Source organism: Zeugodacus cucurbitae, chromosome 5 (genome assembly GCF_028554725.1).
Source record: "Zeugodacus cucurbitae isolate PBARC_wt_2022May chromosome 5, idZeuCucr1.2, whole genome shotgun sequence".
Taxonomy (NCBI): domain Eukaryota; kingdom Metazoa; phylum Arthropoda; class Insecta; order Diptera; family Tephritidae; genus Zeugodacus; species Zeugodacus cucurbitae.
The window spans coordinates 9,597,141-9,608,612 of record NC_071670.1 but is presented as its reverse complement, the minus strand read 5'-3'; the positions used below and the strand labels follow the sequence as shown (position 1 = coordinate 9,608,612).

At 38.1% G+C, this 11,472-nt stretch overlaps 2 protein-coding genes across 2 annotated transcripts; both read left to right on the top strand.

The window, feature by feature from the left end:
• Nucleotides 1-443: 443 nt before the first annotated feature.
• LOC105220022 (kelch-like protein diablo) lies at nt 444-2,854 on the top strand. Its single transcript, XM_054231998.1, is given in 8 exon segments — nt 444-665; nt 1,030-1,309; nt 1,377-1,751; nt 1,813-2,129; nt 2,253-2,305; nt 2,308-2,456; nt 2,509-2,610; nt 2,675-2,854. Coding segments are annotated over 7 exon segments (1,398 nt in total). The 5' UTR covers nt 444-665; nt 1,030-1,087.
• Nucleotides 2,855-5,124: 2,270 nt separating this feature from the next.
• Nucleotides 5,125-10,248, top strand: LOC105220616 (uncharacterized). The gene is made up of 7 exons (XM_054231967.1): nt 5,125-5,396; nt 6,713-7,434; nt 7,505-7,590; nt 8,159-8,781; nt 8,963-9,747; nt 9,806-9,832; nt 9,895-10,248. The coding sequence occupies exons 1-7, from the start codon at nt 5,210-5,212 to the stop codon at nt 9,943-9,945; spliced, it is 2,481 nt and encodes an 826-aa protein (XP_054087942.1). The 5' UTR covers nt 5,125-5,209; the 3' UTR covers nt 9,946-10,248.
• Nucleotides 10,249-11,472: the final 1,224 nt, after the last annotated feature.

Here is an 11,472-nt window from a genome sequence, read left to right as displayed (position 1 = left end):
GCCAGAAAGTGGTAGACTCCCAAAGGCAAGTAAGTAAGAAAATGGGTGGATGCGAGCGCATATATAATATTAAAACGTATTATTTTGAAGCTGTTGTTTTATTACTGTATGGTACTGTACTGCTTCTTCATATAAGAGCTTGAGTTTGATAAGCACACTGTTTTGATGCTTTCAATTCATTTGAATCATTTTTGAGTGGCGCCCAAAGGTGTTAGAAAGCTTTGAAATATGCGTCAATGATTGGAGAAGTAACACAGTAATCACTTGAATAGCGGATAATGATAGTAAAGGAGAGAGAGAAATAAAGAGATTATAAGAGAGAGGCATAAAAACAATGAGTGAAAAGAGTAAAAGAGATAGAAATGGAGACACCTTATAACAAGATTTTCTTCGGTTTACCAAAGATCTGTTATCCAAACCACTATAAAAGGTCTGTAACACTCCAAACCTTCAGCCAACTCCCTTGTTCATTGAACCGATACTGAGCTTCATTTTACTAACCTCAAAATTAAAACACCGCATGAAACACCCTCTATTATCTTAGAGAAAAGAGATCTTATTAGCAATTAACAAATTCTATGCTTAACCAGCCCGTCTACAATATTTATCAGTTCAGTCAGTATGAGTTCGCCTGTTAATCCGTCAAGTCGTGTTCGCTTTAAAGTGTAAGTACTTATTATTCTCACGATTTAATTAATAAGTACTGAACAACTGCAGTACAAGTGCATTGTGATATAAATAATAACAACAACAGCAAAAACAAAAACAATAAAACCGGTCATGTAAAAATCCCCTGAAGCTTTAGACGCTTATAAGTGAAGACTGCGCTGCTATATTGTGTAGATAATTGAAGATTCCACGAATAGGAGCTGTCGATTCCTATCTAAACATAGATTTGGTTTTCTTAATTGGAAATTTCTTGAGGAAATGTCTTAATTTCTGGATTTAAATTTTGCAGACCACCTTTTGAGCTAGACTCGCATCTATTCCATGGATCAAATACTTTAAAAACTATTTTATTTTTCTCAGAAATGTTTGATGTACTTCAAAAGATCGACTATTGACTCCGTACGCCCCACCAATAACGATGAGTAGCTCATCCAGTGATTGCTCGAGCTCTGCAACATCAGGTATATACTGTGAAGGACCTCAAACATCTCCGACTACGAATCAACACGAAAGTTTACAAGAAGAAGGAACTAATTCTTTAGACTACACCTTGGCTAGAGCGGAGCTATTAGACAATGAGGAACAGTGTAATATTTTACGACGACGTATTACAGATTATGAAATTAGGGATTTCATGGAGGTAACTATATATTAAAAACATCTTTGCAGAATATTTATACAATCTTCCATCTCATTTACTATTTCAGGTGTGTAAGAGTCCTGAATTCTTGGACTTCAACGTCGAACACTTGCAGTGTATTGTTGAACATGATGATTTGAAAGTAAGCTCGGAGGCGGATATTTTTTGGGCCATCCGACGTTGGTATAAATATGATGAGGAGGCACGGAGATGTCACTTACCCGATTTGATTGCATGTTTACGACTAACACAATTCGATGTCGATTTCTTATATTCTCACATAAATACCCTACCAGGCTGTGAGCTACTCGTAAACAAGGCTGTAGAATGGTTGCTCCGACCTTGCGCACGTGGTACTATAACACTGCGCTACACGAAGGCGCGCAAAGTGCTGCAAACCGAAGATGAAACCTACTGGATCATTGTACAAACTCGAGGAGATGTGAGTGAACACAAACTTATGAAGAGTTAAGACATAATTATAATATATATTCCCAATACAGCATAGGTACGTGGACAAATGTCTTATCCGCTATAGCAAAGCTCTAAATGAATGGCAGAAGTGGACCGACATAAAACTGGAGCGCAGTAACTTTTGTGTAGTACAATTGGAACATATTATCATCTGTATTGGCGGCTTAGAACGTAATACCAAGCCGAGCAATCATGTCAATCGCTATAATTTGAGTACAAAAATTTGGGAACCAATGCCATCGATGGAACAGCGTCGGGTTTACATGAGTGTCGCTTGCTTGGAGGGTAAAATATATGTCTGCGGAGGGCAGAATGAAAAATACCAAGCTTTGAACACCGTGGAAGGGTAAGTGGTTTTGAAAGAGACTTAGACCAAAAGAGATATAGAGGAAGGATGAAGACCGCTAGATGGTCTTAAGTCGTCTCAAATTTATCCAACGCACCAACTACAGTTCTCACATCTTTCTAGGTTCGACACGATTGCTGGACGTTGGCAGACTATTGTTAGTATGCCCATAAGTCGCGCGGTGCGGGTGCTGCAGTCTTGGATGGTAAACTTTATGTGATTGGTGGCTTTAATCGTGCGCATTTACGGTCTGTGGAACGTTACGATCCAACGAAAAATATTTGGACACAATGTGCGGAAATGAATGAGGCACGCGGTTGGCCTGGAGTGAGTGCAAAAATTATGAAGGAGTCTAACATATTTAACGGGGTATATTTAGGTCGCGGTACACGATGGACATATTTATGCGATCGGTGGTTGGTTTAATGGCGCAATGAGAACGGTCGAACGCTACAGTTTGTCAGCTAATAAATGGACGACAGTGAGTTTTGTGATTACTGAGTTCAATGAGAGCTTATAAAATCTTATAAAATGTTTCTCTATAGATATGTTGCCTGAATGTGGCACGCGGTAGTATTTGTGGTTTGTCTATGAATCAGACACTATGGGCGATAGGTGGCTATGGCGATGGTGCACTGAAGGACACTGTGGAAGTGTACGATGATGAAAATGCTACATGGGTGGAACAGAAAATGTTGTCAGAAGCTGGGCGATATGTGCATTAAGTGTTTAAAACTTGAGTATGAAAAATAAAAGTGATAAATATAAAGAAGATTTTTTCTTGGTTTAATCTAATGTGGCAAATAGGTAAAATTATTGTAGAGCGTTTACAATAGAAAATAACTCTTATTCGTTACACATAATCTGGCGGAAATCATAAAAGATATTTTTTTTAGTCACTGATGGCAACCCTTTTTTTAAGCTAATTATTTAACATATTATTAATCAAGACCATTCAACAATAATCTATTTAGATTAGTTAATGGGAGAAAGATACTTGACTATAAAGAGAGAACCATTTATTTGTTACTCGACCTGAGTGGTTTAAAGAGTTGCCAGATTTAATTAAAACTATTTAATAAAAAATTCTTGATTTACTACAACCATTCATTCAACCATTTTCAATCAACCATTACTTTTTGGAAACTGCATAAAGAGATGAGGTAAAGGAGGGTCTGGTTAATATTATATCTCCCTTCCGCCTTTTTGTCTTTCGATGTATCGCGGCTATGTATAAAGCGCTATAGAGCTCGTATCTGGCAATACATCTTTGAAAGGTCTTGACATAACCTAAAAAAACGACGCTTTGCATGATTAGTTTGGATATTGCGTTCAACAGTTATATACGTGTAAACATGGAGTTCACTAACGCCAAAATTCGCACTATTTTAAAAATTTCCTTCGTTAAAGGCAAATCCGCTAGAGAAACATTCCGTTAGATTAGTGGTGTTTTTGGTGATGGTACTCTATCACTTCGAACTGCGGAGAAATGGTTTCGCCGATTCAGAGCGGGGGGAAACGCCACTATAGATAAGCAAGCCGGCAGAAGACCTGTGACGACGAATACCGATAAAATCATGAAAAACATCGAATGAGACCGGCATGTGGCATCTCGTGACATCGTGATGGGACTTAGTCACCAAACCATTTTAAACCATCTGCAGAAGGCTGGATACACAAAAAAGCATGATTTGACGCAAAAAAACCTTCTGGACCGAATCAACACCTGCGATATGCTGCTGAAAGGGAACGAACTCGACCCATTTTTGAAGCGGATGGTGACTGGCGATGAAAAATGGATCACATACGACAATATCAAGCGGAAACGGTTGTGGTCGAAGGCCTGAATCGTCCCAAACAGGAACGAGGTAGGTTTTGCTGTGTGTTTGATGGGATTGGAAGGGAAACATCAACTATGAGATGCTCCAATATGACCAGACGCATAATTCTACCATCTACTGCGAACAACTGGACCGCTTGAAGCAGGCGATCGACCAGAGGCGTCCAGAATTGGCCAACAGTAGTTTTCCACCAGGATAACGACAGACCACACACTTAGTTGATGACTCGTCAGAAGCTACGGGAGCTCGGATGGGTTTTATCGCATCCACCATATAGCCCGGACATATGCCAAATGATTTCCACCTGTCCCTGTCCATAGCGAACGCCCTTGGTGGTGTAAAGTTGAACTCAAAAGAGGTGAAAAGTGGCTGTCCGAGTTCTTCGCAAATAAGGAGGAGATATTTGACAACATTATACTTACAAAACCAAGAAGTTATTAGCCAAATTTTCTCAACAAAAAGTTGTCATACTGATTAGTTAATTTAAGAAGAAGAATTATCGGAATTAAGTGGAAAAGAGTAGTCATGACTTAACTGAAGAGTTAGTAAATGTTTAGTTCGCTTGAAATGCTGTTGTTGTGCATAAATTTAGTCTTATGTAACTGTAAGATAAGGATATGCTGGTATATTTTCGGATTGTAGATCTCAATGAATCGAAGCTTCTATCAATACAACTCCATCTGGCTGTGATTCTATCGAATTTCTTATCCAGCATAGAGTTGTTCAACTTTGTCGGGCCTGACAGCGAATTCTATTATATTACTCATCATCGCCTGAGCAAGTACTGTTGCAAATAACAATATTCCTATCCTCTTAACCAGAAAACCTCAAGATTTATGCATCTGTGAATTGTCCTACCGCGGAGATGTAATACTTAGATATAGTATGCGCATCTTGCCTATTAATAAAGAGGCGCCTTAAATTCTGGCAAGTCCATTTGGGAGTATTCACTAAGTATCTATTAGCAGACAAAGGAAGAGAGCGATATGCATTTCAATGAAAGTTCAATTATTATTTTCATTATCTAGCTAAGTAAAATCTTAGCTTGCGCTCGACGTAAGAGACAAACTTAATGCTCTTAATGCTAGAGTCTAAAACAGGTTTTGAGTATTTTACATAACAAAGGCAATATATTTATTAGTCGCCGACGAACACTTGAACTTAACGGATTGCAATGCTCGGATGCATTTTTGTATACAATTTGTATTAAACAGTTATTAAAAACCAAAAAAAAAAACAATGGAGCGTTGTTGGAAAAGTGAAAATAAACCGATTTTAGCGAAGAATGCTTTGCACTCCGGCGAATCAAATGAGAGGGAAACCATTATATTAAGCAACTGTGAATTAGAACAAAGTGATATTGATGTGGTAACGCAAAATTTTGCTTATGCAACGTATTTGGATTTGTCATGCAATAAGAAAATAGGTAGGAAATTGTAATGAGTGTGAGGTGTGACGTATAATGAAGTAATTATAGCGGCTGCGCACAAGACAAAAAAAACTTGTATTATTAGCGCATACGCTGACTGCGCATGCTCTGTGTAACAGGAACAGAAATAAATTTAATTCATTTAGTGTGATTTGCATTTAATTGCAATTACAAGATTCATTTCTAGCTGTGATTTTGCTGTTATTGATGATATCATTATAAAAAGCTTATTATTGCTTTTGTTTTTTGCTTATTTGCATTATTTGTTTATATTAACAATTTTAATTGTTGGTTGTTATGGCACTGTTGTTGTTAATTATTGGCGGTAAAAATGCCGGTATTTGATGTTACATTAATATTCTTAGAAGAAATATGTGCACAATTTTCATTATTTGTTTAATTAGCATCTCATCATCATGAGGCCGATTTCTCTGATTCACGACAGAGCCCGTTATATGACCGTTAAAAAGTGAAACAGATCACATCTATTTCTCAGAAAACAGACAGAGCCCGTTATATGACCGTTAAAAAGTGAAACAGATCACATCTATTTCTCAGAAAACGGTAGCCATCGACTCTCCGGAAAAATAGAACAGTATTAAAATTTTTCTGAGCAGATTAGCCGCCCATTACTTCGATAGTTCCACGGTCAGGGGGAGCCATGTTTAAGCAACGGTCACGAAACCAATCAGAAACTCCTTCGAATGGCATTTATACAGTGGCAGACACTTCTCTAGAGTAGTATCATGGTTACGATTTTCGATCGAAATGAGCAAACGCGACATAATGAAACATATGACCCAAGCGGTTTTTGTTGCTGCTCGAGTGTCAAAAAGCATTCCTCTAAATAATTTTAAAGAATGCTACCGAGCCCTTGACTGCATAAAAAACCGGATCCGCTCCGAATACATACGCAATGCCCACGGTCTCAGTTATTTCGCGCTCCTTCAACCGGGCGTCTGTCAATATAAGGTACTTTTGTCGGGTTATACTTCCGATCTCTTGAGGAAATCTCATCAAAAACAAACATACGACCACATTGAAGCCCGTTAGACCAATTGCTGAGGGTTAACATCAATGCAGAAGAGTCATTACAGCCTCAAAGCGCTTCTTGAATTAACTCTACGAATCCTTTTCCAAAAAACAATCGAAACATTGAGCAATATTGTCCAACGTCGAGCCCAAAAGAAGACGAAAATACTAATTCAATTTGTGTTCATATAATACCCGCAGTCTACTTGGGATATTTTAGCCTACTACAAGTAACACCGTTTCAAATGGTCTTAAAATGTAATATCATCCTTTACTTTCAGCGTCAATTAAATTCCTACTGACCCCTACAACGCTGTACCTTAAGGGTTGCACGAGTTTACATGAAATCAAATACAGCTTCAGCACTTGTATGTTGAAGATTCTGAACATAACGGGCTGTCCAATTGACTACCAGGAACACTTCGTCAACTATGACTTTCCGATGCTAGAAAGTCTCACGCTCAGTTGGCAACCCAAGGTGGATTGGCGAAAACTGCTAAGAAAACTGAAGACATTGAAAAATCTAACGCTGGAAAATGTTAGCAGTCAAACTATACAACTCACAAGCGCAAGAGAAACCACAGAATGTTATGAAACGCTGCTACTGGCGCTGTCCGATTGTAAAAATATCAAATCTGTCACTTTTGGTAGCCTGCTTAGTGTGCATGATATTGGTCACTTGAGCAATTTGACTGACAGAAAACTGTCAGTTCATATTAGACATGAGATCGGTCAACATTTAAACAGATTGTATGACTTACAAAACTTAGACACGGTTTATTTGGAGCACGTCAACAATGTTACAGACGTTGATTTGTTAAACTTGATAAAAAGTTGCACAAACTTGTCAAAAATAACGTTGGATTATTGTGATGGCGTAACAAGGGATTTCATATTCAGCGCTGCAGAGTTCTTGCGCGAACGCGATAAAGACGAGCCACTAAAGGCGCGTCTCAACCTGGAGATGTGCGGCTGTGCTGGCATTACAGAAGATATACAAGAGGTAAGTCCCGAGTTCCTACAAAAATATGGAGTCTTTCTAATATTATTTATTATTTTTTAATCCACCCAAGCATCCTCTATATGCGAAAGCTGAATCCGCTTTGAGCTTAATATTATTCTTCGAGTGCAAACATCCAACAACTAGCTACAGAAATGAGTGAGTACATAAATGATTTTTTAATTGTGTAAGACTAGAACTCACGAGCTGTCGCTTGAAATGGAATACAAATAAAATTTTCCCAAGCATTTTACTACTTAATATTGGGATCTTTGAAATCTGTTTCCCAAGAAATGATCTCTTTTGGATCAACTTTATGCACCATATAAGATCTATGTCGGTCCGATCTCCAAGATTTGATCCTGAGGCCCTGAATAATAACTTGTAACACATTCAGAAGAAACATTTGGAGTCCCAAGTTACGTGTTCAAATTTCCGTCAAGAACCTGAGCTGCGGATGTTACCTCAACTGAGAGGTCAAATAATTTTGGGCCTGTTTCTTAAGATAAGATGCTTTGACTACTTTCTGACAAAATTTTCCTTGAAAAGATGGGTATTTAAGACCTTATACCATCAATTCATATTCTCTTTTATAACTTTTGAACAAAGAACTTTGGAAATCTACGTTCCAGTTCTAAACAATTTATCCTCCTAAATACACTCTAAACTATAGGAATGCCTTTTGAGATTCAAAACACATATAAACTACATTTTTCTCTGATTTCAGCCTGATCATACCCTATCCACCGCCAAATGTACAACTGAGCATTTACGTACTCTTCGAAATCTACAAGAAGCTCATACACCAACCGGTTGCACAGCGATTCGCCACCGTTTGTGAAGATTTCGAAAACGCAGCCATCGAAGAAGAGCGACACCTAAAGATAATCGCTTGTCGCAGAGCGAAAATCGTACACAATGACATCTATGATTCTTACTTGGAGATTACGTCTGAAAGGAAAGACTTTGACGCGATACTTGATGATTTTCCAAAACTGAAGCGTTTAAGGCTGCTAAATTGCTTTATCGCTGAAGAGAAGTTTCCTAGGGATAAGCAATATAATAATATCAGCGATTTGGAAATATTGGGTGCGAATGCCTTTCGACTGTGGCAAAGCATAGCGATACTTTTTCCGAATGTCGGATCAGTAAACCTAATGGATGCTGCACTTGAGAGCCCTTTGGAGATAACGATGTTTAGAATACCACGTTTTAAAGACAACACAGTCTTCCAAAATATCACGAGGTTCTCTGTGATTGGCAGTATTTTGTGTGATGAGGAAGTGGAGTTCCTAGCTAATCTAACACAACTGAAACATCTTTCTATTGTCCGAAACTCAAAAATTACAGGTATGTTATTACAATTTTGAGAACCTATTTTGCAAAGAGATTAAGATTATCTAACTGAGTCTGGTATTCTAGGACAAGTTGTCCAGCTTGATGTAGAATGCAATACAAGATATCGAAATTTTCTAAATTTTGAAGCTTCCTAACCTCACTTTATATTCTAATTAAAACCTTCTTTTTTCAGGCAAACATATCGCCGAGCTCAGCAGCATCGAGGAGCTCCAACTGAGTTACTGTGAGAATGTGAGCCACTACTACTTAGCAGACATCCTGAGCTCTTTATCACTACGGTCACTTGACTTGCGTCACAGTACATTCAGTGATGTATCTATGCACCTCACGAATCTCATGTGGTTGAGTTGTGAAACGCTCGTTACACTCAAAATCGACTGGAAGCTAGAACATACCATTACGGCATTACAAACGCTGCAAGCATTAAAGGATATTGAAGTGCGAAATTTCAATACAAATTCTTGTGCGATTTGTATGCGTGACGAACAAATTCACTGCGCATGTGCTGAAGATATGCAATCACGTTTAATACCACGCTTCTTTCGCACGCTCATCGCGCGTACTAACATCACAAAGCTGACACTCGAAGCTGAAATTTTGTGCAGAAATCTCAATTACTTGCACCACCTGCGACACCTAACGCACCTCAGCATTATTGCGAAGAAAGCCTGGCTGGATGGTTTTTGCATACCAATGAATTTCTCTCAAGCCGTTGGACAGCTTGTGAACTTGGAGTATTTGTACTTAGCGAGGTTTTTCTACTGCTATGACGACGTAATTTATATCGTCGATAGATGTCGCAAACTAAATGAGGTTAGATTAAAGCAGTGTGTTGGGTTCTCGGATGTGGTGCCCTATGACCTAGTTGAAGTACTGAAGCACAAGCGCATTAAGGATCAGCTGCCATTCAGATTATATATGCTTAACCTGATGGTGGACTCCAGCGAAGCGTGTAGTGTGAGTAGTAATAATTTTGGCATTAAAGAATTTTTAATTGAAGCCACTGTATTTTCAGGAACGCTCGGGCGACAGCAATCAGGAAGTAAGTAGTATTGTTATCCTATAAGAACGATTTATAATGAACATAATTTACTATACAAACAGGTTAACCGCTTTGAAGATATTGCAGATTATATAAAAGTAATTTTTCTTTAGAACCGAAGCAACAAATACCTTCGAAATGCAGTTAAAAGATTAAAGAAGAATATTCACACTTGATAAATAAAAAAATTAATAAATGACTGAAAACACTTTGTAATACAATTCAGTATTTACTATTTACTTCATGTACACTGTTTTTCTGTACTCAATATTGATTAGCTCCCCTATGGGTTAATTAGTCTATGAAGGCAATTAATGGAACTCCAAGAGCCTATCTTCATAAGATTTTTCATTCCATATTCTTCAAAGATTTCTCCAAGCGCCGGTTTCTTGCTGCCCTGGTTAGATTATAGTAAAGTTACGAACAACATGTCTAACATAAATGGGTACTGCAAAGATCAGAATGGAGCATAACTATAGCCTGTATTTCTTGAAATAGCTTTTGGAAAGGTTGATTTGGTCAGCATTAAGTGACACAGGGACTGAAAGTTTAAGATATATCTTAGGTTAGGTTAAGTTGGTCTGGTAGGCCTAAAGGCCATGCATAGACCAGTTATGCTCCTTAGCATAGAGATGGAGTGGGGATCCTAAATGTCTGAAGCGTTATCGCAGCGCAGAATAAACGTATAAGAGATGCTCCACTGTTTTCTTTGGTGCCCCTCTCTTTACACTTCCTGCATTCCTCCCGATCTGACAGCTCCATCTTGTAGGCGTAAGTCGCTACTATTCTGTGACCATTAAGAATGCCAAATATGGTCCAAAGACCTATCAAAGATCTACCGCTTTGCACAGTGACAGTGCATGGGTTTACCTGTGTCGATTATGTTTTCGCGTTAACGATTTCGTTGCCCTCGATGCCTGACGCCCAGTAGAAATGTATCCACATATTCCTGGCGACACTCTGGTGTTCAAAACACTTTTGGCCTATATTCAAAACAAGACTATTGCCTTGATTGCTGCCTGCTAGTTGAAGATATGATCTTCGTTAATATCACTAAAATGTCAACTATCTGGTAAAAAATATTGACATTGGTATTAACACTATTTAAACTTCCAAAGTGGAATCCGAGAAAGACCTTCGTGAGATGACAGCAGCAACACAATAAAATACATAAATAAATCTTCAAAAGGTGCATGCCATATAAGAGACCTTACAATTTACCCCATCAATGAATGGGTTAACAGCAAGAAAAAAGCGTACGAAGCAACAACAATAAGTAAGAAGAAAGACCACAAAATGAATGACGAAACACTGATTGCCAGCCTTTTATGCCACTCATATGGAAATGATATGCCAGAAATTTGAGTAACTCATACATAATATAATAAGCGCATATCCTTGGATACCGTGTCAGGGCATATTATGTACATTAACTCCGGTTGCGACTCAATCATAATGTTTGTTTGAAGAGAAGATCTATTTATTGTATTTTTTCCTGGAAATTCGAGTCAAATACGAGTTTTCTCGGATATTTATAAAGGTTCACAAAAAGCTAAAAAATTATATTATTAACATTTTGATGTGATGTTTGGGTGTGTGAGTATGTGTTGAACGATATGAGAAGCCTCAGGAAGAGCCAA

What these genes read in the sequence shown, in the direction of transcription:
- LOC105220616 (XM_054231967.1), top strand. Translation starts at nt 5,210, where the DNA reads ATGGAGCGTTGTTGGAAAAGTGAAAATAAACCGATTTTAGCGAAGAAT. An exon ending in GTCATGCAATAAGAAAATAG is followed by an intron (nt 5,397 to 6,712) that starts GTAGGAAATTGT and finishes CTTTACTTTCAG; the next exon opens with CGTCAATTAAATTCCTACTG. An exon ending in ACAACTAGCTACAGAAATGA is followed by an intron (nt 7,591 to 8,158) that starts GTGAGTACATAA and finishes CTCTGATTTCAG; the next exon opens with CCTGATCATACCCTATCCAC.